The sequence below is a fragment of the Hippoglossus stenolepis genome, chromosome 15 (genome assembly GCF_022539355.2).
Source record: "Hippoglossus stenolepis isolate QCI-W04-F060 chromosome 15, HSTE1.2, whole genome shotgun sequence".
NCBI lineage: Eukaryota > Metazoa > Chordata > Actinopteri > Pleuronectiformes > Pleuronectidae > Hippoglossus > Hippoglossus stenolepis.
Window position 1 is genome coordinate 10,433,886 of NC_061497.1, and position 25,058 is coordinate 10,458,943.

The 25,058-nt window shown below is 41.3% G+C and overlaps 2 protein-coding genes across 7 annotated transcripts; one reads left to right on the forward strand and one right to left on the reverse strand.

Annotated features, from left to right (window-relative positions):
- Positions 1-5,118: 5,118 nt before the first annotated feature.
- LOC124854849 (carotenoid-cleaving dioxygenase, mitochondrial-like) lies at positions 5,119-17,230 on the reverse strand. 4 transcript variants are annotated; one of them, XM_047343414.1, is made up of 13 exons: positions 17,159-17,230; positions 14,948-15,058; positions 12,363-12,567; positions 12,056-12,267; positions 11,268-11,383; positions 11,019-11,121; positions 10,357-10,485; positions 10,098-10,258; positions 9,843-10,010; positions 9,262-9,399; positions 8,017-8,151; positions 7,221-7,331; positions 5,119-6,397 (listed from the first exon to the last, which is right to left on the reverse strand). In XM_047343414.1, exons 2-13 carry the CDS (start codon positions 14,964-14,966, stop codon positions 6,281-6,283), a joined length of 1,614 nt encoding a protein of 537 aa, XP_047199370.1. In that variant the 5' UTR covers positions 14,967-15,058; positions 17,159-17,230; the 3' UTR covers positions 5,119-6,280. The 4 variants fall into 4 exon arrangements, with proteins under 4 accessions (XP_047199370.1, XP_047199368.1, XP_047199369.1 ...); XM_047343412.1 differs by having other exon boundaries at positions 7,969-8,151; XM_047343413.1 differs by having other exon boundaries at positions 7,969-8,151; positions 14,948-15,053; positions 17,159-17,218.
- Positions 14,934-24,406, forward strand: snx19a (sorting nexin 19a). 3 transcript variants are annotated; one of them, XM_047343409.1, is made up of 12 exons: positions 14,934-16,241; positions 18,006-19,499; positions 20,099-20,237; positions 20,323-20,423; positions 20,501-20,620; positions 20,961-21,079; positions 21,415-21,505; positions 21,592-21,742; positions 21,937-22,060; positions 23,267-23,451; positions 23,542-23,629; positions 23,843-24,406. In XM_047343409.1, the coding sequence occupies exons 2-12, from the start codon at positions 18,027-18,029 to the stop codon at positions 23,967-23,969; spliced, it is 2,718 nt and encodes a 905-aa protein (XP_047199365.1). In that variant the 5' UTR covers positions 14,934-16,241; positions 18,006-18,026; the 3' UTR covers positions 23,970-24,406. The 3 variants fall into 3 exon arrangements, with proteins under 3 accessions (XP_047199365.1, XP_047199366.1, XP_047199364.1); XM_047343408.1 differs by having other exon boundaries at positions 14,937-16,241; positions 21,412-21,505; XM_047343410.1 differs by lacking the exons at positions 23,542-23,629; positions 23,843-24,406 and adding an exon at positions 22,751-22,802 and having other exon boundaries at positions 14,936-16,241; positions 21,412-21,505; positions 23,267-23,396.
- The last annotated feature ends 652 nt before the right edge of the window (positions 24,407-25,058 follow it).

The following is a 25,058-nucleotide window of genomic DNA, read 5'->3' on the forward strand; positions in this document are numbered from 1 at the left end:
ATCCTTAGAAATTATGGGTGTCAGTTTGCTGATTGCAGCGCTCGGAGAAAAAGGAGTCTTGTTGCTAGGAGAGGAGAGATTCAGCCTTCTCTTATTGGCCACTAGGATGCGTAAGGTGGCCCAATGAGAGCCCTCCCCCTAACAGCGGTGCAATAGTAGAGCTGCCCCCACATGCAGACCTGATTAATATGTCAGACATGTTTTATGGGTTAACGTGAATCAGGCTCGATGTATTGAAAAGGCTGCAGCAGGGAGTTAGTCGGGGGAGACTGTGTAAGTGTATGTAAGTCTATACAGTGTGCGTGCCGGGGAGCAGACACACACACACACACACACACTCACTCACACTCACTCACACTCACAGTACTCTGAGGTCAAATGATGCTCTCGACTCTGAAAAATGCTCATACACACACACACACACACACACACACACACACACACACACACACACACACAGAAGAATAAGCAGCTCTCTGCCTGTAGTAATGGACTAACTGAAAACAGACTAGTAAAGACTGGAAATAGGAAATAGGATTCCTCACATGTGCATGATTATAATGGGAATGCAGCACACAAAAGAAAAACGGAAGCTGAACATTTGACTGTGGTGTGATGCAGTACATTTAAGACGTGCTACAGTCGAACACGTTGTCAGGAGTCACCTCCGATTGTCTGGAAAGGTTGTTGCCGTTGAAGCCTGCCCATCTCTCTCTGTGTCGGTGTCATCTCAAAGCAGAGGGGGAGGTTTAAAGGAAAATCAGTGATTTGACACATGAGCTTGTTTTCTGTCTCACCTGCTGTCGGATGAGAAGATTGACATCAGTTTCATCACCTGCACAGATAATCAAGTCCAGCGCTTGTTTTGCCGAGCGTACTTCAAAGACTGCAGGCAGAGGGGGAAGCGCTCACATGTCAGGAGTGGCTGTAGCTGTAGTCTTTACAGGCTGCTCAACAGTACAGTCAAGACTCACCTTCACATACCAGTGTGTGATGGTCACTGTGTAATAGTGTGACTAGTAGGGAATCACACAAGATGGCAGCACTTAGAAATGTGATCAAAAAATGAACGCTTGAACAAACAACAAGCATGTGATAACAACAACCTAAGATGTCACCAACCAGCTTCGAGTTGAATGTATTTTTTTGTGCATTTTGACTTTTTAGTTTGGTCCATGTCCCATCCACTAACATGGAGGAGGCTGGGTTTACGACCTATACAGCAGCCAGCCACCAGGGGGAGACGCCCAACTTTATATATAGGTACATGCTGTAATCCCAGACCAACCTATCTAACTTAGACCATAGCTGCTTATTTGTAGCTTGACTCAGACAGTGTGACCGCATGAACAATACCAGAGCCTGGAAGTGAAGCAGCTAAATGGAACCCAGCCATCGTCACTATTTTATTTACGCCGATGTTTCTCCTTTTGTCACTCTCCAATAGGTCTTTCATGGGAAAAGCCTTTTGGAAATGATATCTCAGGTTGTGTCTGAAATCAAACACTCGGATTCAGCCTTAAACTGCAATTGAGAGAAGATTTTTCTCTTAAAATTTGACATTTACCCCGACTGACAAATTATAGGGCACTGTGATGTTTGTACAAGAAAACCGCTGTTGTTTTAAAATTATGTAATGTAATAGTGTTTTCACATCTGACTGAGAAGAACTATCTGTGGACTTGCTGCAGTCTCCAGGGTAAAAATGGTGCCGATTTAGGATCATTATCTCCAGTTATGTTTAGACAGAAAACCGTGGACTCCAGGTGTTTTCACTCTCATGACTGTGTGGGCGTGTTCACACTGATTCACTCATTCCCCCGTTTGTTTCTTTTCACCTGTAAATGTCTTTACTTGTGAAGTTAATGAATCTTTGTGCCACTTGCCAACGTCACAGCTGTTGTCTGTCAGATTTATTTGTGCTGTCATTTTTTTTTTTATAATACATATAATTCATCAGCTCATAGGGATGGTAAATGATTTCTGAATCCTGGCAAAGATTATATTCATTGTAAAACGTATTAAAATCTTTCTTCTTTCATGTCTTTGTTTTCTGGTTTCATATAGACTCTGTGATTGTGGTAATTGTGACCTGCTGCACTGGATAACACCCATGAGTCTAATAGTTAAGGCTGCTCTGATCAATATTTGAATTAACATTTGAATTGCATCCACTGACTCTGTGTAATGTGAAAGATGTTGCTGGTCACTAACCCTGCAGTGGCCCTCAGCTCTGCAGAGTGTTCCAGAGTCTTCCGGCTGTTTGTTTTGATTTCACGTTCACAGTTTTCAGCTCCAAACTCTCTGTACTCTGTCCACTCAGCACCAAACTGGAACCAAACCAGAGTAAACAGAGAGTGAAGGTTTTTGACTGACATTTGTCTGGTGCACACAAAGTGTAAATAATGTTGCTTCTCGCCTGCACCATGTAAAGGGAAGCCTTTGCGAACACTTTTCCTATATCAACTTTAAAATGATGAAGGTAGGTCAGTGTTGTGCCCCCAGGTGGCCGAGTTAGTTATTTCAGGTTAAGATCGAAAGCTCAATGACGAACTTTAATCATACTTGCAGGGCCCTAAGAAAAGTGTTTTAATCTCCTGCCTGCTGTTATCCCTCCTGCAATAACTTCTGTAAACAGGCTTATACCAATAACAAAAGTATTATTCAGTTTCACAATAACACGATACAGTATATGTTTTAACAGTGTACTGCTGCCTGTGACGGGGCAGATGTTCTTCCTGTTATCTGACTTCAAACGTCTCCCAGATTTGCACAGAGGGCAGCAGAGCTATTCATATCACCAGCACCAAACAAACTAAAAATAAATGTTGAGCTTCTTATTCCACAGCTCATCACAAACTATCATCCTGCCAGAAAAATCACGAATCCTGACCCGGGACACGTCTGACTGCTTCAATAGATGTAACAAAAGTGCCTGTTACAGAGCCTGCATGCTCTCTGTAGCACAGAACAACAGAATCCAACCAATGGTCAGGCAAGCAAAAACACAAAGGATAAAAAAAAAGGGTTTTATGTAATGTTTGCTGAAAATAAAACTAGAAATCTATATATAAATCTATCAGAACTTCTATGCTCTATGAAGATCTGAAGTGGAACAATGTCAAACTAGAGCTGCATACCGTTGCTATTACCACATAAATTTACATTTATATTCACTGGATCCAGATTTTTATTTAGATCTGCACTAAATGTCACACACTCATAAATGTTTGTTAATTATTCTCTGGGAAATCGTTGAAAATGTTGAAAATGCCCTCATTTAATAAACATCCTTCCACCAAGTTTCATGGAAATATGTTGAGTAGTTTTTTGCGTAACCATGTTTACAAACCAACAAACAAATCAACAAACAAATTAATGGGTGAAAACATAACCCCCTTGATGGAGGTGATCACTTCAGCTTCCCTGTAAGCAGAACGCAGTGATGAGTACTCAAAAGTACACAGTGACACATTCTTGCTCATTCTTCTGGAAATGTTCTTTTTGATTTTTAAGAATTGTTCTAATATAATGTACCATCTGCAGCTCCACCTCATAATATCCATCATCAATGCAAGTTGTGTACTGTAAGAGCATCCCTAACACTTTACAACTGTCCGGGGAGAAGAACGTTTTCGATTCAGAGGTTTCATTTTAAGAGTTCGGTTCCTGTTGCTTTAACCGTCTGTCAGGAACACACAGAGAGGTTTTTTCTTTTTCTTCTTTTCCCTTTTGTTCACTCCTCTATGGAAATGTGCATCTGTTCTGCGGCCACACACGCAGCCCAATAAGTGAAATGGCAAGCTGCAGTTAGTCTTCTGCTTTAATCCACTGTCTCGATTTTGATCTATTCCAAGTCTTTTTATGTTTTGTTTTCTCTCTGAACTAAGGTGTTCCTTTACTTGTTCTTTTTTCTTCTTGTCCTTTCAGTTTTTTCCCAGTGGAGGCACTTTGTCTCAAGTGTCCTATAAAGGCGGTTGTTAGGGTCACAGACTTGGAAATAACCCGTCTGGGGTTCAATGCCAGGCCTCTGCAGTGTTTGCCGTAAGTTTTTGACGAGGCAGGGTGGGCTGGCGGTTACAGACTGTCCCATTGTCAGAGGGTCACAAGTTTGATCCCTCTTATAGCCGCTGTGCCCATGTTTAGCCCGCCTTCCTCAGAAACGTTACTCCTGCCTCTCTCCTTTGTTGAACCCGAAAGTGGATCCGTTAAGATTCGTAGAATCATTCAGCTGAAAGCAGAGAGCGGCTGTTCATGAGGGTCACAATAAAACGACTGAGTGCAACACAATCATGTTGTATCGTTGTCTCTCTCAAAACCAAGATCATACTGTCCCCGAGTTTCAGACAAACACAACATGCAACACTTTTCTTGCCGTCTCTTTATTTCTTTCTCCTGGTCAGGTAGTGAATTCAGGTCCTGAATGCAGAATCGCTCCATGACTGGAAGGACTGAGAGTAAATGGTATCATGTGCTGCCTTCTAGTGGACAATGTGTGGAGTTCTTACTAAATAACCTGCATTCACAGTCATTTAGCATGTTTGTGTGCAGTGCTGGTCAGAGTAGACTAAAATCATTTTTTTAAATCCCAGAATTTGATGTAAATGAATGTTAATAAATGCATTGAGTAAGTAAGTACCTGTGCACTTTTAAATGTGTGCATCACACTGCACATAGTGGTTACTAAGTTCTAAAAGTCAATAATACTTGCACTGATTTATTGATTTATCTGCTGCAGAGCCCATGTTTAGACTTACTTTGTAAAAATCCATGTTTTGAAACTGTGAAACTGTTCATAATGAACGTCCGCTGTGTTTGTAAAATGTTTTGAAAAATTGTGAGAAATTGTACTTTGTGAGAGAAACTTTCATGTCATGAAAGAAAAGGAAAATGTATCATCTTCGTTCTACACAGAATTTAAGTAAAGAAAAGAAAAAACACAAAACAAACTGACAAGAATTGTGTGAAACTGCAAAATGACTGAACAATGAACTACTGAAGGACAATGAAAACAATAATAAAAAAATACATGGAAGATATAAAATCCTACGATGAAAAGAGAAAGTGGGAAGGACAGATGCTCTGAGAATTTCCTGGTAAAAAAAGAAACAACATGGCCTTGGTTTCAGATACATTTAATGATTTCTTTGTCAGTGAAGTCTGTGTTTGACTGAAATTTTGTGGGAAGCAAAGTTGTATTAAAGAATCTATATTAAAAAAGGAAAACGGATGGAAAGGAAATAGTTTTAAAGATCAAGAGTAATAAACCCACGGTCTGGAATCAAATTGAAATGTTTAGTTAAAAATGTAAACGAATGTACTGTTAAACCTGTGACTCATATCTGTAACCAGTCTCTAAAATGGAAAATTAACAGCTTATCATGATACATAATATATAAAGCTGAATATAAACTGCAGACCTTTTTCCCTAGCTTCCACAGTTACTGGATACTAATGCATATTCCATACAAAACCTGATCACTTCATTAGAAATCATAATACATTTCATATGAGCAGCAACATAGATTCTGAGCTGGTAAGACAACTTTGTTTGTATAAAAGGAAGATAGAAAAAAATAGAAAAAGCAATAGAAAATAAAGAATATGTAGTAGTGGTCATTCTGGGGGAAAAACTAAAAAACATTTTACATATTAGAGTAAGATTTACTATTTAAAAAAATACAAAGATCTGGATTTGGAGGGAGAGGACTCGCCACGTTAAAGCCTTTACTGAACATTACCTGTGGGGTTCCCCAGGGTTTAATGATGGGACTATTGATATTTATTTTAGAATGTTTTGGTAAATGCTTTATTTTGTTTGCAATTTGTTCACATGTTCAAAATAAATTGGTTAAATCAAACAAATTACAAACTTTAGTGTAGAAAATAACAGGGGAAAAATGTTTTGAGGGGAAAACTCCCATCTACAAAAGTAACACAATCCATAATATGACGATTTTCATTTTCCAGCTGTTTTTACATGTGATCATATTTGTGAACAAACACCTTGGCAGAGATTCTGTGTTTTAATGCACAACTGTGTAACAGCACCTGAAAATTCACAACGGTAAATATTGGATATAAAAGTAAATCAGCCTTTAAAAAAATATAGTGCGAGACTAAAAAGAGTACAAAAGAAAATGTCCATTAGACACTTGGGTGATATAATAGTCGGACCATCCTTTAAGCTCAATATAGATTGATGCCTACATTATAGTAATAACTTGTGTATGATACAGCATTTTGTATTCTTTGTATCAGAAGAGTAACATAGTTCGATCTATGCAGATGCATTAAAGGTTCCATGGAAGCCATAAGGGATGTTAACAGGCACATTGGCTCTTCCCAACTCCTCAAACGTCTTGGCATCCAAAACCAGGAGGAATGTCCCTTTATCCTGTAGAGAAAAGTTTGGTAGGGATCACAATCAGAAACCACACAGAGCATCTAATCCGAATGATGTCAGTCATAGTGTCACTACAGCAGAATATTCCTCTGTGCACACAAACAGCTCAAACTAACATATATGATGTGATTCAGAGATATTTGATGTGATTCAGAGATATTTAATGTGTTTCAGAGATATTTGATGTACTTCAGAGATATATGATGTGTTTCAGAGATATTTGATGTGTTTCAGAGATCAAGTGTTTCTTACAGGTGCTAAGGGAAATAAAAGAAGCATGAAAAATACATAAACAATAACATCCATTTAGGAGATTTTGTTTGGTATACTACGGTACTTTAAATTAGCATTGTATCCTCTGAAAGTCTTCCATCAGTTCTCCTGCTGGTCACTATACAGTTGAATTTTAGCTTTAATTCTCCACCAGCATTTTAACAGCGATAGCCAGGGAACACAATGACAGCTCAACATGGTTCAAACCCTTCAAAATAGAAATAGTAGGGTTTATCTCAAATTTCAATTAGAGCTGTGTAATGTGTAGAATTAACTGATTTGCTAAATTGAGTAAATCTGCAAAAATCCTGTGTGGAATAATTTGCAAACATTGTAGGTTTGTTTTTACATGAGGCACAAAAACGCTTTTGTTCCTGCTCCAGCATCCAACAACGATTTCATGAAGAGAAATATTTGTAAATTAAAATTTGGTAATTACGTAATTTTCTCTCTCTCTCTCAAACCATTGAACAAATATTTTTAAAATGTCCGTGTCACATGGGCTCTCTCTCATCAACTCCTGTATTAATTTGAGACTTACTTGTGAGGGGGTGAGAACCACAGAGAGGACGACACCATCATCCTCCTCCACGGCTTCAGGTGACGGCACAAACACGGGCTCTGAGGGGTAGAGACCCTTCTGGTACCAGACCTGTGGTATATCAAATTCAAAAGTGTTTCAGCATTCTACCTTTTACGATAGGGAAACGGAAAAGCTGTATTAAGGCATAAAGAGGATGTTGATCAAAGCGACCATTAAAAAAAAAATGTTTTAGGATAATTATGTCTGCGCTATAAGTCAAAAGTATTAGAACATCTGAATTTTACTAAAATATACATACGTCTGTGATTAAAGAATAAAACAAGTAAATAGTAAAGATAAAATAGGAATTTGTCGAATTGTAAATACTTTTTCACCTTATTCCAGTTAATCCCAAACCAGCTCTGTAAACTGGAAAAACGTTTGTGCAGCACTTTGCATTTACTTCCATTCATTGTGGACAGCCTAACCAAAACCATATCTATAACCTGAACCATTAGCAATTCATACCTAACCCTAATTCACATAATACCACTAAACTTAGCCAGGACCTAAGCAATGATCACACACACACACACACACACACACACACACACACACACACACACACACACACACACACACACACACACACACACACACACACACACACACACACACACACACACACACACACACACACACACACACACACACACACACACACACACACACACACACACACACACACACACACACACACACACACCTTAAACGTCTTGTCGTTCAGGTCCATCTTGAGCAGAGAGTCTCCCACCAGGTGTCTGAAGCCACAGCCGTAGAAATATCGGTATGGTCGTGTGTTACATCTGCCATAGTTGATCTGAGGGAACTCCAGGCCTCCGTAGTCATCGAGGTCATCACCATGGAGATTCTCATGCTGGCAGAAGACCTGTCGACAAAGTGTCTAATGTTATGATGTTTCTGCCTTCCTGACATCCGTTCACTGAACATTTGCTTCAGTTTGAGACGCTCATTTGAAATGGAAGAATTTTCTCAATGAGGCTGGGAGCAAAATTAAAAAATGTCATTTCCAGGATCTTTAAATTGTTGAGCACTGTCTTGAATGGGTGATTTTTTTAAGACTAGAGTTATGTATTGTTGTATACATCCGCCAACCAGTGCAGTTTCTGTGTACAAATTTCCACATACTTTTTTCACTGTAAGATTTACCTTTGACAACTGAGACACAATAACATGAGGCCATTGTTACCTTGACCTTTGACCCTGGGCTACTTAGATGAAATCCAAGCTCAAGTGAATGTTTTTGCCAAATGTGAAAGAATTCCCTCAAGTTGTTTTGGAGATAGTACATTCACAAGGCAAACAATGTGCTTTGTGAAGTCACTGTGACCTCCAAAATATAATCAGTTGAATACAAGTGAATATGTTTCAGGGAATTCTTGAGACATCGCTTTCACGGACAGAGGCGTAAACACCTTGCAGTAGACAGCAACCATGTAAACATTCTCAAAACATTTCTGTCTCAGATTTGTTTAAGATTGTAAATGCACCACTAATGCTACACATATTATTTACTCAATCTCAAACTGGAGTTTGTCAAACTGAAGTATGTGTTGAATCCAGTTTTTATAATTCTTCAATTTAGTATGTGGGGTGATCTGTTTGTATTTGTGGAAAGTAACCCACTACAATTACCAAAGTACTTGGATCTATAAAAGTACTTTGAGTCACTTTAAGAGACTTGTATTTTACTTTATCTCAGAGGGAATTATTGCACCTTTTACTTCACTACATGAAGAACTTAATTCATCATGACCAACTAAAAAACCCAAACACACTTAAAGGATTTGTAATGCTACTTCAGTAATATAATATTCAATAATACACCTGCCACAGGGCATTTTTTGTACCTTATGGTATTGTTGCTTCTATTAAATAGTAAAGGGTTCTTCCACCACTATTTGATTAATATAGATTGATTTGTTCGATTCAAATGATACAGCAGAGTTTATAATGTACGATTCATTTTCCAGCTCACCTTATCCGTGCTGACTTTGACACACGTTGCGTCACTGGAGGGCCGCGTGTTCAGGTTCTGGCCCGTTGGTGTTTCACTCGTCACATTCAGGGGCAAAACAAAACGCCGGGGGTAATTCTTGGCCAAGGTGTTGTACACCTGGGAGGGACACACCACAGGAACAAAACAAACGTGAAGTATTTTGGTGTCTTTGGTGCAAAGAAACAGTAAGACGGCAAAAATCAAATATTCAATATAAACACTTATTCTCCTAAATGTATTTCACAATTATTTAGCAGAAAATAAAATGATGATTAAGCAGGTACACACCTCAAGATGAGGAAAAAACAGATGTATTGAAAATCTGCTCTGATCCTTTCTGACTGTGTTAGAGGATGTGAGGATGGATTTAGTTGAGATTATTTGTTTATCTCTCAGGGACAGTGCACATTGACAGCCATTACTGGGAATATGATAGACTTAACAAAAAGGGCTAGTTGTCATGTGTAGTCCCTGGTCAGGTGTTGTCTGGATTTGTTAAATTCACTTTAATAACTACCCAGAGTGTTAATTTATGTGTGCACGAGTAATTAAATTCTGACCTCATCGAGTGCATCTCCTGACTTGCGTAAGTTCTGGATGAGGTAGTTGTTGATGGCTTGGCCGTCGTCTGCGCAGCACATGTCAAGCATCAAGAGTCCATCCTCCTCGAAGGCGTTGATCTGATGGAAGGTGGCGAGGGCTTTGGCGTGGTACTTCACTGAGCTGACCTGCGGCACAGAACACATGGTTAGACCACCCAGGACCTAAAGCAAGCTTCCTCACTTCCTCACCTCTAACCATCCCACCTATCTCACCTTGCCTGTGTGCTTGTCAACAACATGGAAGACAGTTTCCAGATTGGGATCCCAGTAGATGCCTTCGCTCAGAGCCTTCCCCCTCATCTTACATGTCACGATCTTCAGCAGGTCCATCTTGATTGGCTGCTCGATGAACACCACACAGTTCTCTGACATGGCTGGAAGCAAGAGGATCATTGTGCTTTGTGGCTTAGGACAACAGGTGAAAGATACCGACACCACTAATGCTGAGTGATATCAAGGAGCCCTGACTTACCAAAGCTGTGATAGTAGGAGGGATGGGACTTGTTTGAAGGCACGATAGAGCAGAGCACTTTGGCGCCTTGCAGCGTGTCTTTGGCATCGGTCTTCTCAGGCGGCACTTTGATGATGTTGTACTGGGCTCCTGAAAAACTTTATCTTTAGGCATCTTTAACACACAATATTACCTCCGCCAAGGAGGTTATGTTATCATCTCTGTTTGTTTGTTGCCTGTCTGTTAGAATGATTACACAAAAAACACCGGAAGGATTATTACAAAACTTGGTGGAAGTGGCGAGGGAGCACATATGTGCATGGTTTGCTTTCTCGTGCAGCAAATTCTGAGTGAAAAACAAGTTCTTTTGTGTGAGAGAGAACTGCAATACATTCCACCTGCAGGTACACGCACATCTGCAGCTGAAAGTACGGGGGATATCTAACTGCTAGGACGATAAAAACATCATGGCTGAAAGCACTGCAAATAGCACTACACATCTCCTATGTTATTATAAGAAGTGGTTCATTATGAAACTGCCTAGCCAAATTAATGGGAAACACTGCTTTGACATAGCGAGATGGGGCCTTGGGGAAGGTATGCACTTTTATTATCTGATGATCAGTGAGTGAGAAACAAATAATTAAGGTGTCAATTTTAATTTTGTGGACAATGGGACTAACCTTTGCTTCCATACGAGTTGCCCATATTGTAGGTGGTACCGTCAGGGTCATAGTGTGGGTGGGCAGTGGCTCCATTAACAGCAATAAACTTGCTCCAGTCCACCTATGAAACAAAGCAGTGACTATGAAGAATCAGTGTGTGTGTTAATAACTGGACTCTATTATGCATATATATGTATTTATGCTGCATGTAATTCATAAAACTTAGATTAATATTAATATCTTACTGCATGACGCTCATGTTAGTACCTTTTCCAGCGTTTCTAGATTCTCTGGGTTCACTTTGTGCATGAAGTTTGTCTCTGTGCTGACATAGTAGTCACCTTTGTACTTCACAAAGCTCACACTCGCATTATCCGTGGGCTCTGCAACAAAGAAAGACGTGTTACTGGATTGCTGGGGGGGGGGGCTTTTAAATGAACGACAGCATTTTTCCTTTCAAAATAATCAGCTTCCTAAAGGACACTGCTTTGTTATTGCAGCTTGTAGTTGCACAAGTCTAGTTGGGGGTTGTAGAATATTTTGAAAAGGCCTCTCCCCCCTCTCTGATTCCCCACTGTGGGGCATGTAATTATATAACCTGAGAGTAAACAGGATTCTTGGCCTCAACACATTTTTTAAAAAGAAAAGAGCTTGTACAGTGTCGTCTTTTCTCCCACCTGATCTCGAAATGTATCCTGGCTGTTGTGGCTATCTTTCTCAAATGACCAAACTGCTCTCATGACTGTTGCCGTTTTTGGATTCGAGTAAATTATGGATCTTGATGAAAAAAAAAAATCAGGCATATTTAGGAAACTGATATCTATGAGGTTACGCAACATGGTGCAGCTAGTTTGAATTTAAGGGGACCACTGAGTGACATCCTATAGTTGTTATTTCATTTATACCTCGGAGCGAGACATAAATAGAACGAGGCAGCTTCCATGTACAGGGAGTCAACTAACCAACCGCATCTAATTCCCACAACCCCTCCTCTTTGAAAGACAACACCCCTTAACACTAGTTTTTTCCAGTCCCATCTTATTACATCTACTCACCAATCATCTCAAAGCGAGACAGGAAGCGTTGAAAGAAGTTTTTACAGGGGTCGGGCATGGCGAGTGTCCCGAATTCTGACATCATGATGCGGTCCCTCTCACTGTTCTTCTTGTAGGCATCGCTGCTCAGGAACCGGCTCCTGTACGTCACCTGGCCTTGGTCGATCTTGAACTGGTGTAGCATTGCCATCCCGTCGAACCAGTGGTTGTAGCTGCGGTGGAGTACACAAGTCCAGGTTCAATCACATCACATGTATTTAGTTTCAATTGTGTTGTGCAGCAGTACATCGAGGTGTTTCCAACTCACTGTGTGTTTCCAAACTCAAACTTCCCCGGGCCGTTGCGGAGGAATTTGCCATTGATCCAGGGGGGAATGCTGCCTTGCACTGTGGTAGAGATCGGCTCAGGGGTCTCCTGCGCAGACTGGACCAAAGGAGAAATTGTCTCCAGTCCCTTCAGTGGCGTGTTGATGGATTCCTTGTCCTTGCCATTCTCAACAGGCTTGTCATTATCTGTAGGAAATAAACACGTACACGGTATCTTACCAAAAATGCGGGGAAATGGCCATCTTTGATTATGGTGCATTCAATTCAAACTGGATGATTTTATTGGCAGATCTAGGGTGAACTTTGGAAAACACTACAGTTATGTTTCTTTGTCTGATAAGATCCGCTGTCAACAATAACCTACAAAGAAAACTCTCAATTGAACTGCTCTCAGCACATTGCTTTTAGCCAAAAGATTTGCGATACATTTCTAGAATATGTCTTAAAGCCGACCAGGACATCTTAGTGTTTAGTCTGAGGCCTTGCAACCATGGAGAAGAAAGAAAAGAGTTGCTTAGAAACATTCAAGCTACGAGAAGCATCAACCATTTCATGTAGTGATGATATAAAAAGGCTGGATATATGAATGTAGTTAAGTATTTTCACAAAGATTACATCCTTACAGTCGCATTTCAAATGTTAATGCGGAATGCAACATTCATCCTTTTCTTTACATTTATTTAGGTGTTCAAATTCTGTTGTAACAAGCCAATCTTCTCTGAACCGGACAAAAAATTTGAAACTCGACCTAACTCTTAAATTATATGGTAATTAAATGGTGCAGTTTTGTTTTATAGAGTAAATGTCACGCGGCTTGTTTCAACACTATATTTGGGCAAAAGTCAGTTTAGATCCTCAGCGGGAATAAACACAGGCGGCTTGGTCATTCTGCTCTGGCGTCAGTGCAGAGTTTTATTGACTCAGCCTCCCCGTAGAACTCCGCTGAGAGACGACTTCTCCAGTGTTTATGAAGACATCTGACTTAAATTATTGTCAACAGTCAGCTCCACTGTTACCAGGCAACGGAAGCCCTTATTGGATTTGCCCCGTGTTCAATTATACAACCAGGGAGTGACTTTTATATAATCTTTGAGTGTAAACATAAAAAGGAACATATGTACAGTAATGAGGTATTTTGATATTTTAATGAATCCTTTTAATGAATAACCACAGGTGAAGGATTCATATGGAAACCTGAATGGACCTGGGTCCTTCCTTACAACTAAGCAGTGCCAACTGGGCCACGCAAGCTTTTTATTGCTTGTTTCACATTTTTCAATTTCCCATCCAGCACAATGTTGCTCAAACAGCAGTGCACGTGTGTCCATATAGGCTCCCAATGGTGTGTTGGTCTTAAAATGAGGCTTGATCAGGTTAAGTGAGGCAGTGGAAAAGCGACTGCACTTTTGAACCCTGTTAAAAAACCTGGTCGGAAGTCAGTGGCACAGTGTTTATTGATATTTTAAGGTCACATCATGAAGATTGTAATATTTGCTCACAGAGGTGAGTGCACACAGATTGTTTACACATGCACAGATGGTCTGCTCACAGTTAAACTGACACCAGGCCTTCTGCAGAGAGGTGTCCTCTCTTATCCCCTGCATGGTACATCTACCATTACACCAGCAAACAGCCTATAGTGCACCTGACTTACATTAGGAATGGGAGATGACACTAGGTGGCAAATTCTATTTAATAAAGAGCGAGGTCAACGCTGGACTTTTCTGAGATTTAATCTCTGCAGCTGCAGATGGACTCACAACACATCATGCAAAGATTCTGAGTAAAGTGAGGAGGGGGACATCAGGGATCTGTACCCGTCACACATCTAACACTGAAAGCCCGGCTTTGGGAATTTTTCGAGCATGAAATCACTATTTGGAGGTGTCGAAATCTCCCGTCATCTTTTCTTCCCCTGTTCTTGGACATGCAGTGACGTGCTGCTGCTTACACACGTGTGTCGTGTAAACACGGCACCTTCTCCTGCATTTTAAGCCAGCGGATGGATGTATGGATATGGACACGCCCCCCAACAGCACTTGGGCTACGCGCAGTACCACGTGATTAGCTCTATAATAGAAGTAACGTTTAGCCCGAACCGTACCAGCGCTGTTTTGATAGATCATGTGACTGCAGCATGCGATGAATCAACCTGCGCTAACAACAATATAGTCACGTTCTTTTCGACATTCAAAAGATCCGCGAGCTGCGATCAAACCAGGCAAACTGGTCTAAAGCGCGCAGAAGCATAAAGAACAGCTTGTTCTGCCATCATCACAGTCACATCCAGGAACCCGCACTGCAAACTCACCTTTTCATAATAAAAGGCAACAACGTGAAAAATGAACCTCCAGCCATCAGTGTGTTGAGCTATTCAAGTGCGCACAGGTTATACAGGATTTAGCTCGGCTGCAGTCTCACTCTCATCTGTGTGTGTGTGTTTTGTGTGTGTGTGTGTGTGTGTGTGTGTGTGTGTGTGTGTGTGTGTGTGTGTGTGTCATCAGCAGGTGGCTAATAAAACGGTGCTAATGCGCAGTTCGAGTCAGTGTCAGAATAAATCCCTCACCTGAGCTCACAGGAGACATGGCCGCGGTGAACAGGGAAGGATACAGCCACTGGTCGCTGCATCTGCTGCACCATTGACTGCTGAGCCAGTGGAGCTGCTGGTGCTGCTGCGCTATTACATAACCAGGTTATATAACACAAAGGGAGAGAGGGAGAGAGGGAGGGAGAGAGAGAGGGCAGAATGACAGATGCGAAAAAGTTTCCACTGTTTTATTATTACGATAATAATAACAAAAAAAGTATTATTATTATAATAGATGGGGCAGTAGAGTAATGCATACATTTTTATTTTGTACATTTTATTTATTATTCTTTCTTTCTCTTTCATTTGTTTTTGTTTTGCGATGTAGAGGGCTGTAGAGGAATGCATAGATTGTTATTGTTATGAAAGTTCTGTGGAAGCTGGTGAAAGGAGAATTCAGGCAGCAGCTGGTGTCTTGCGTAGAAGATTTGAATGTGGACTTGATGCATCAGGGAGACCAGAAGGTGGAACAATACAACAACGCTAACAGAGCAACATGAGCAATTGTCACCCCCAAGTCTGAAGATGTCTCCCACAGCCTCCCCATATATCTCCCTCTACTTGCGTCACCCACTCTAACAGCACATCCATGAATGGCTACAATTGCTTGTCACTCTATATGTTACATGTAGGTGTTCGCATCCTATTGGATAGTTAAGTGTAACTAAATCTCATTGCGTCCTTACGCCTTGCCACTGGTGAAATATACGCAAAAGAATTGGAGTTGATGCCTCTCTGACTTTGCAACAACCCCAACCAGAGTGGGAGGGATGAGCCAAATGTATAATGACAAAGAACAGCTTCCCATCGGGGTGCATATTACAAACTAACCTTTGTCTTGTGCACCATGCTCTGAGCATTAAAGTGTGACAATACTGTAAGAGGTTCGTGTCTCGTTCCTCGTTGTCAGAGTGGGATTGCAGAATTGCCACGACAGGCCCCACCCTCCTACAATTATCATTACTATTCTTTCTTTCTTTCTTTCTTTCTTTCTTTCTTTCTTGTTAGTTTTGTTCGTGTTTGGTCATGTTTCCATTGACAGCAGCAGTGGAGGAACGTGTCCCTCCCACAGAGCTGTAAACAATGGGGATGTCTGCACCTAACGTCTCCTTGTCCCTCCATATGGCCTGGGTGTGTGTGAGCGTGTCCAACTAGACCGGCTGATCCTGATAATCTTTGTTGGAGGATTAGAGTTATGTCCCACAGGAGGAGGAGGACGTCTCCTTCAGCCCGTGTTCCGAATGTAAAGCTCCAATAACCTGGAACCTTTCAGGTAATATTTGCTGTCTCCTCGCTGTCAGAACATGTGGGATGAATATTACAGTACATCAGTAGACTATAGTATAGCTGCTTGTGTTAGGTGAACAGTAGCTCCACCTGTGACCTCAGCTGTAAGCTATAGGTGTAGCTACACCACATTTGTAAACACATGTAGTCAAAGTGGTGAAGAAAAAGAGCAATACAGTAATAACAGGCTGGTTTCACTGCAGGAGACTGACAGTTGATGGAGTTTGCTGATTGCCATGGCAACAGGTCCCTCTCTGATAAATGTTGACTTCAGCCCTTTTATTTTGTAATGATTATAATGTTACACCAGCTTTTAAATGTGTTCACTGCTGTTATTGGTGGGAAGTAACAAAGTAAATTGAATCAAGTAGCTTATTGAAATATTTGAGTGTCTTGTATTTGAGTGTTTACATTTTTTGCTCATTGATATTACTCTGTTAATGTCAGGAGTTTATTATAGACAAACATACTTTATACTTCACTACAATAATAGTAGGTTTAGTTTTCAAACTAGTTATTTTGTGTTTTTATTTGTATAACTATTGTATTTTATTTTTATTATAGAATATATACAAATGTTGGCAATAGATATGTTAAAATGCACTTTTTAAGGATAAAGATAAGACTTCATTGATCTGTGACGGAGCTGCTTCGTCACTGACCGCCAGCTGTCCACGCACACACACACGTACACACAACCACACACACGCCGACAAACATTTTCACGCTTCCTGTTACAGTTCCTAGTTGATCGCTATTTAACCATCACCTACTCTGTTTAGCTGTGGGGCGACCGAGGGTGGACACTCGTCAGCTCCGCATTTGGGTTACACACACACACACACACACACACATACACATACACGCACACACATACGCACACACATACGCACGCTCACTTACCAGCGGTTTAGGGACGCGGCTTGTTCACCTCACCGTCAGTGTAGAGTTCGAGGGCTTAAACAGGGGCATAACTTCCTGTTTGTTTAAATAGTTTCCTGTTGTGTTTTTTTTATGATAATTAGTTAGAGTTGTACTGTTTATAGTTGATACCTTTTGTTTTACAAAAGTCATTTGATTTGTTTAAAGATGATTTATTTGGTGACATGTAAAGACTTCATTGTAACCTTTTATTATGGTTTCCAAGCACTGGCTTTGCACATAATATTGTTTGAATTAGTAATTAAGCCCGGTGGGAGGGGCTAAAGGTTTAAAAGGGCAGCTTCAAGCCCGTGCGAGGATGAGTCTGAATCCAGTTACAGATGAGGTAACGTCAGAGCTCATGGGAGAGTGAGACAAGATTTTTTCCTGTTGTTTTGATTAAATATTATTTTGTTTTGTATTTTTTGTAAAAATGTCCACGAGCACCTTGGGGAGCCGGCTGAGAATAAATTGAACACGCCTGTGTTTTCACACTCTTTGATATATTACATATAGTCAAAAACAAGCCTCAACAGATGGCTCAATGTCTAAGTGTTGTAGTTAGTGTTCACATTGGTGAATAAAAGAACTAACTCAATTAGCCTCAGTTGTGTCAACATACATGCCGACAGTCAAATTAGAAAACTTGCAGCACAATAGTAGCATTTCAGTATTTTACCACTGAGTCATGGTAAGATGTTCTAATTCCCTGACAGTTTTGCCACCAAATGTTGCAAATGGCCTTATCAAGTATTTAGTGTTTATAAATCAAGTAAAGACAATAATGACTTCTTCATTCTCGTGACAGTACATGGTCTTTTCTAAACAGGACACACTTCTGCTGACTGTGATGCCTTCCTCCAAGAGCTCCGATCACTGGACTTTATCAGAGTTACTCGGGCAGAGGAGGCTGTTAGGCCTCGGAGCTCTCCTGGCATGGCTCTTCCTCTTCCACCTCCTCGTCAACGTTTGGCTGCTCTGCATCTTCACCAGTCTCTTAGTGGTCCTCGGGGGTTGGCTCGGGTCTCGCGCTGTGCTGGACGCAAACAGCCTCCTCCACCTGGAGCATTTCTTGCCTCTTGGCGGCATCCACGCACCGCTGTGTTCACCCGAACACGAGTGGAGGTTGAACCACGAGATCGACAGTGCCGTCCACAAAGCGGTGCGTGACTTTGTGTCCTCGTGGTATCGTACTCTGCTGCCAGAGGTGGAGGGGGAGTTTGAGCGTGCAGTGCGTAATTCAATGTTGGAGTCGGTGATGGAGCTGAAGGAGCGTGCAAGGCGATTGGACAGGAAGGCGCTGGTCCAACGGCTGCTGGAGCTGTACGGCTGTCACCTGCAGAGCTACATGACGGCACGGCAGATACAGTCAACGCACAGGGAGGTTTTCAGCCTGTGGCAGCTTTACAGTGAAGTAGATGCTCCTCACCCAGCTGTGAGCAGTGAAGCCGTTGAGCTCAGGTACTCCAGAGCTCTGGTTAACCTCGTCTTACATGTGCTTGTTCCGTACCCTCAGATGGAGACCAGGACTGGAGGTTACATGGTTACAGAACTCATCACCTGCAATGTTCTGTTGCCGCTCATTAGCAGAGTGTCGGATCCTGACTGGCTGAACCAAACCATTGTAGAAATAATCACCAGGTCAAAAGAACCACAGGATGAGCTCCCGACAGCTGCACTGTACAGGTGTCAAATCCAGCAGGACTCCTGGACCACCTGCAGGTCACTGTCTTCTTCTGAACAAGCAGGTCTCTCCAGCATAAGCTCGTCGGAGCTTGAAGATCAACAGAGCCTCAGTCTGACCAATGATCAGGACTCCTCACAGAGCAGCCTGGTCAGCCTGACATCTATGGACAAATTAGAAAGTTGCCACGCAGGTTTACTCACACCATGCAAAGTGAGCTGCTGTACTCTCCCCTCTGCTCATTACTCCCAGTCGTCCGAGTCCAAAATGATTTCACTGGAGTCTCTGATTCAGTCTGATTCAGAAGAGGACCTGACAGGAGGCTTTTTTGACTGTGGTCCTCCAACAAACTTCTGCAGCGTGAGCCCCTTGAGGGACGACGAGGCCTTCGGCTGCTTTGGACATCTGAAAAATCTTGGGCCAAAGGTGGTTATGCCTGAGGACTCCCAGTGGCCGGCGGGTATAGCCCAAGAGAAATCCCCGTCTTGTTCTCCGAAAAGACTTAACTCCTACAACTCTGATTCGCCCAACAACCAAGCTGCACCTGTGCATGTCCAGAATGTACAAATTTCTGGTACAGTCGCAGCGAAGGAGCTGCGTGGCACAGGCGCACATCCCTATACTCTCTACACTGTGAAGGTAACAACACCTCCTGCTGCCTTTAAAGCAACACTACTAAACCTCTTTCCCTTAAAATAGTATCCTCATAATTAGTTTGATGGTCCCACTCCCATTCCCACTTCACACTCCCAATGCCTGTTCTGGCTCTATGTAACTTTAGTATGTGGGTTTGATCTCCTGTGGGAAGTGTGCAATCACAACTTAAATCATCAGAATTAAATCCAGCAAGTTCAACACTAATGCTGACTGTATGTTTTAAGTTAAAAAGATAAAGAAGACATTCAAAACCGGCATTTATGTCTGATATTCAGCGAAAAGAAACCTTTAAAATAAGAAGAATTCTTAGTTTGGTGTATTTGTCACACCCCCAGTTCTGCTGGTTCAGGAAACTGGGGATCATGTCCGTTCTGTTTCAGTTCAGTGAGTGGGACGAAACAGTCAACAGATTAATAGTCTTTGTTTTTCTCTACATGAAAGCCACCCGCTCAGACACGTGGCCTAACAGAACTAGTCACCAGTTCTGGCTGCAGATGTGCTTACTAAACATGTTGCTTTAATGTTTGACTGAATATGTGTTATCAATTATCACAGTTTGCCCTCCACTTCCTGTTTAACAGTTTGAGACATTGGCTGAGGCAGAATGCGCTGCGTCTCTGCAGTCTGCAGCCTCTCACACTGTCAACCGCAGGTACAGCGAGTTCCTCAACTTGCAGACACGTTTGGAGGAGAAGCCTGAAGTCAAGAAATTAATCAAGAGTAAGAAGTTATCCTTTGCTTTTAATTGGCCATTGAACTGTGTCACGATAGATACATTTTTGTAAGTCACTATTTTGCATTTCAGATGTCAAAGGCCCAAAGAAAATGTTCCCCGACCTTTCGTTTGGAAATGCAGACAGCGAGAGGGTCGAGGCCCGTAAAAGCCAACTGGATACGTTCCTTAGAGTAGGTACCACTCTGCATTGTCACTCTGCATTGTCAGTGATGATTTGTGTGGTCCTGTAAACTGTTTGCTCTTCTAGCAACTGAACAACATTCCTGAGACGGCCAACAGTGAGGACATGCAGGAGTTCCTGGCTGTAAACACAGATGTTTGCACATATTTTGGAAGGAAACCTTTTGCCAAGTCCAGAATTGATAAGGTGAGAAAACATCAAGACCATGCAGTATGATCAGGAGAAAGTTTAATTAATTCATATTTATTTAATATTTATATATATATATTTTATATATTAAAAAAAGAACCCTATAAAAAAATCTGGTCTTAAAATCATCATCCAACATATACTCATTTCTAAAATAGATATTTCGTAAATACAATCAAATGCAAATTAATGGTTCCTTATTTCATAAAACATATAATCTCTCCTACATCTTAGTTTTCTCTTCTGTATATTATCTAATATCTAATAACAAAGACGTACCATAAATGACTATGAATATAATTTTCTCATGTCTCCTCCAACTTAATTTCAATTGAAGATGATGGAAAATGCTCTTGACACGTTGAAGACAGCGTTTCCTTATCCTGAGTCCCTCAGTCCAACAGAGGAGTTTGAGGGAGACACTGATGTAAGAACACTGGACCACAGAAAGTCCAGGTGAGAGCTCAGCGATGGCCCAACGGAAATGTCATCCCTCTTACCCCTTGGTAACAAAGCATTGTGCCTGTGTGACCCCTCATCCCAGTTTACACTTGACATTAAGATTCTTAGATTCGAGGCAAATTTGCCTGAAATAAATCTAATTTTGTGCAGCATGTTTATAAGATCACTTACAGTTTCCCAACGTTTTGGTCACTGATCACGTTTCTCTTTCATAACTGATCAAACAATTAGTTCAGTACATGATAAATCAGTGCTGGTTGTTCTGGTACACTGAGTTTTGTTATATTAATGTAATTGGGGAACTTCTGGTTTTGTGTTTCATGTAGCAGGAGATCTATGTTCCAGAGCAAAATTTCCCCATCTCTCAACATTCCTGACCTACACCCGAAAGTGACGTACTGCTTTAGTGAAGGCAGCCCTGTAAGTTACCATACTATATTTATTATCCCTGAATAATAAACCTATTTTTGAAATTGATAACCACTGACATGGTTGCATCGCTTCAGGTCCTGAATGGTATGACGCTGTCGGGCCTGGAGAACTTTGTCACAGAGCAGGAAAGACTGTTATGTGGGCAGAATGAGAAAGAGGCAGCCAGACAGAGCAGTGGGCAGCCGGCCAAAGACAGGAGGACTTCAGGGAAAAGTCACGGCACAGGTTCATATTTACACAACATTGCATTCCTTGCAGCTCTAGAGAAGCAACATACACTAACCTAGCATCACCACTTGGGCGCAGCAACACTCCACAAGCAGAGACGTCCTTGCAGTCACTTTCCACCACTGATGTGATTTGCTTGTGTTTCACATTTAAGGTGTCCCTCATTTCCGATTGTTGTGTCTTATGTGCAGACACAGCTGTCGCAGATGTTGTTTTGAACATCCTGTGTCTGCTGATGAAGGACCAGTGGAGTTGGCTGTGCACTGAGAACATTCAGAAGACCATCAGACTGCTCTTTGGCACCTTCATTGAGAGGTAGCGCCTTCTTTCAGCGTCTGTGTAGTGTTTTCCTACTGAACGAGTTACATTGCATCATTTAAATAAACTCTGTTTCAAGCGTCCTGAAGAAGGAAGGCGTGATGATGAGAGCGCGTTCATTGGGATAATACATTTTTATAATTACAATTGACCTTATATCATTCAAAGCAAGAAAGCGAATAAGTGTATTATGTAAAATCTCTTTTAAAATGTATGTGCCTCAGTGAAAGTTCCCTGATTTATTCATTGATCTATCATAATAAAGATACAGTATTATGGCTTTGGCAGTTTTATTTATGAAGCATAATTTATACACAGAGGTAGATTCAACTTGCTGCACAGGGACAATAAAACATAAGGAGGCAATTTAAAATAAAAAGTACAATTTATAACTATTTGTTAAAGCGATTAAAAAGAGCAGAGACAATGAGATTGAAATTAAATAAAAAGAATAAATCTCTATAACAAGTTAAAAGAGCCTAATAACATATATGGAATAGATATACATCTGTAAAAAGTGAAACACAATAAAATAAAATGATGTATGACCTCAAAGTTTCTAAAATGGTTCTAAAAAAAAGAAAGAAAATCAACTCATCCTACTTCCAAATGAAAATGTATGACTGCAGATTTGTTTTGCTACATTGCGGTCACATTGTGGGACTCAGTAATTTTTTCTTCCTGCAGCTGAACATCGCGACACCGGCTCCTTTTGTAGAACAAGTGACGGCTTTACGAGGTACAAAGTGGTTTGCGGTGCACGGAGGCCTCGTGAGAGTCTCTCAGATTGACTTTCAAAACATTATTTTTTCTTTTAAATGAAATGTTTATGTCTTTGCTGGGTATTCAGCTTTAGACAAAGACTTCTCTAGAATTACCACTGGGGTTTTCTTTCTGTGGGAACTCGGCTCATCTAATCTCTGGTGTTCTGCTGTCTCTAACTGATTATTCTGGCCTCCATTTCTGGACTTGACACATGCCTCTGGGAGCTATCAGGTTCACTGAGAATGTCAGTAAATACTGTTCATGCCCCGGCAATTTTTTATAGACATTTAAAACTGCTTGTTTGTGTTTCTTCCCCTTGTGTGCAAGCACAATCAGTCTGCGTGATTGTGCATTTTAATTTGTTTCCCCCATGCAGTCACTGATATGTGGTAGAAAAAACAGACAACGTTTGCACTAAACCACTGGCTTTTGTCTCAGATGGTTGGACGTAGGAGTTGCCCACCTTACCAGTGCCCCCTGCTGGGTGATTTACCTGCAAGTGTTGCAGGAAGCTGTGTGGCCAGGGGGCACGTTACCCGCTCAACCCCGGCCTGAGCGCAGCGCTGCAGAAAGAGCAGAGACTAAGGAGCAATGTCTGGACTGTCTCGTGCAGCTGCTCCCAGGTCTGCAACAGATGTTAGGTTCAGATTGTAGAGGTTAAATGTTGTCCTGATTTGCAAGGCTCCTAAAACTATATTGTTGTACTTGAACAGAGCTCATCACTGACATGCTGGGCAATGAGAAGTACAGACTGAGTTTGGAGACCATGCTGGAATCTTTACAGGACCATCAGATAAACAAGTGAGTCAGCAGACAAACTGTTGAGTAAATACTCGTCTGACTCTGTGAGCTGAACATGGCCACATCACATAATTAAACTAAGAGAGAAGAAGACTTTACCACTTTGTGGTTTTCATACAGTACATTTAAATCTTTGATTTCCAAGACTGAAATCTGCTGTATTTACAGTCGATGAGAGTCTATAGTTTTGTGTGTTTGTGTGATTCTGTGCAGGCATCTGATCTACTGCATCTGTGACCTTCTGCTGGAGTTTCTGATCCCTGAGTCGTGTGACGAGGCCTTCCAGAGGTCTCTGCTGCAGAGCCTGGCCAAAGACACAGAGAAGGACAGTCCTCACTGATGATAAGCACATGATAACACTCTGATGCTTCACAGGTGGAGACGGGTGATGGAAGACATATATATATATATATATATATGTGTGTGCTGGAGTTGTGATAAATCCATAACGGTCTGTAGTTACTTGATTCTATCAGTGGCAGCAGTCAAAACACATGTTCTTCATGTGACTGTCATGCGGCTCCACCTGCGTTTAAGGATTTAGAAATAAACTTCTCAACCATGTGACTGTATCAAAAAACATGAGAAGGATGATATATGTATGTGTGTATTTCTGAAACAGCCAGCAGGGACGCATCAGGAGGAAAACAACCACTATGATACCAGCATCGGCGCTTTACTATTGCATGTGGTTATGTGCAGTTATCACTTGTTACGTTGAATGTGACGTGACAGGTATTCAGTTGCAATATGCAACTTCACCACTAGATTTCACTAAATCCTGATTCACATTACAAAACGTTGCTACTGGGGCAGCATTTTATTCTAATTGTGTGTGCGAACATAACTTTTGACAGTAAAACTGTACATATTAGCTAGATAATTTCCTCTGGTTTGGTTTTACCTGATATTCTGTGGGAACCATCCTTAGATGAATCAATTACAGAGGTCGGACCATGAAGAGCACTGTTCCATGTGTGAGAGGAGTTTAGGATTTGGCACATGTACTATCAATAATTCATCCAAGAGCCCAGACATATATATTTCACTGATAAAAGTGGTTTAACAAGAGTTAGTGTTCAGTCTCCCTGTGAACCACTTTTCATCCTGACCAGGCTTTAAAAAGTACTCACTGCTTCGGAAAGGATTTCTTTGATGAAGCTGTGAAAGATTATCGCCCCCCCCCCCCAAATTATTTTTGTCTATTTCAGGCCTCAGTGATTTAAAGGCAACATTGAAACTTCAAGGGGCATTAGTAGAAACTATAATAGCAGTAGAGTGCAAACCTCTGCCAAGGCCCATCAGCCCCCTTATGAAACCACAAATTCACAAGATCCACATCAGTCCCTGAAACATACCTGATTCTTTTCATCTAAATCTTTAAAAAAAAATTTGAATAGGTTCTTTCCTGAACCTTTAAAAGTGTTTG

What these genes read in the sequence shown, in the direction of transcription:
- LOC124854849 (XM_047343412.1), bottom strand. An exon ending in CTCCTACTATCACAGCTTTG is followed by an intron (nt 10,259 to 10,356) that starts GTAAGTCAGGGC and finishes TCTTGCTTCCAG; the next exon opens with CCATGTCAGAGAACTGTGTG. An exon ending in TGGTTCTCACCCCCTCACAA is followed by an intron (nt 6,398 to 7,220) that starts GTAAGTCTCAAA and finishes TTTTCTCTACAG; the next exon opens with GATAAAGGGACATTCCTCCT.
- snx19a (XM_047343408.1), top strand. Translation starts at nt 18,027, where the DNA reads ATGCCTTCCTCCAAGAGCTCCGATCACTGGACTTTATCAGAGTTACTC. An exon ending in CCAAGTCCAGAATTGATAAG is followed by an intron (nt 20,621 to 20,960) that starts GTGAGAAAACAT and finishes TTTCAATTGAAG; the next exon opens with ATGATGGAAAATGCTCTTGA. An exon ending in CTGGACCACAGAAAGTCCAG is followed by an intron (nt 21,080 to 21,411) that starts GTGAGAGCTCAG and finishes TGTTTCATGTAG; the next exon opens with CAGGAGATCTATGTTCCAGA.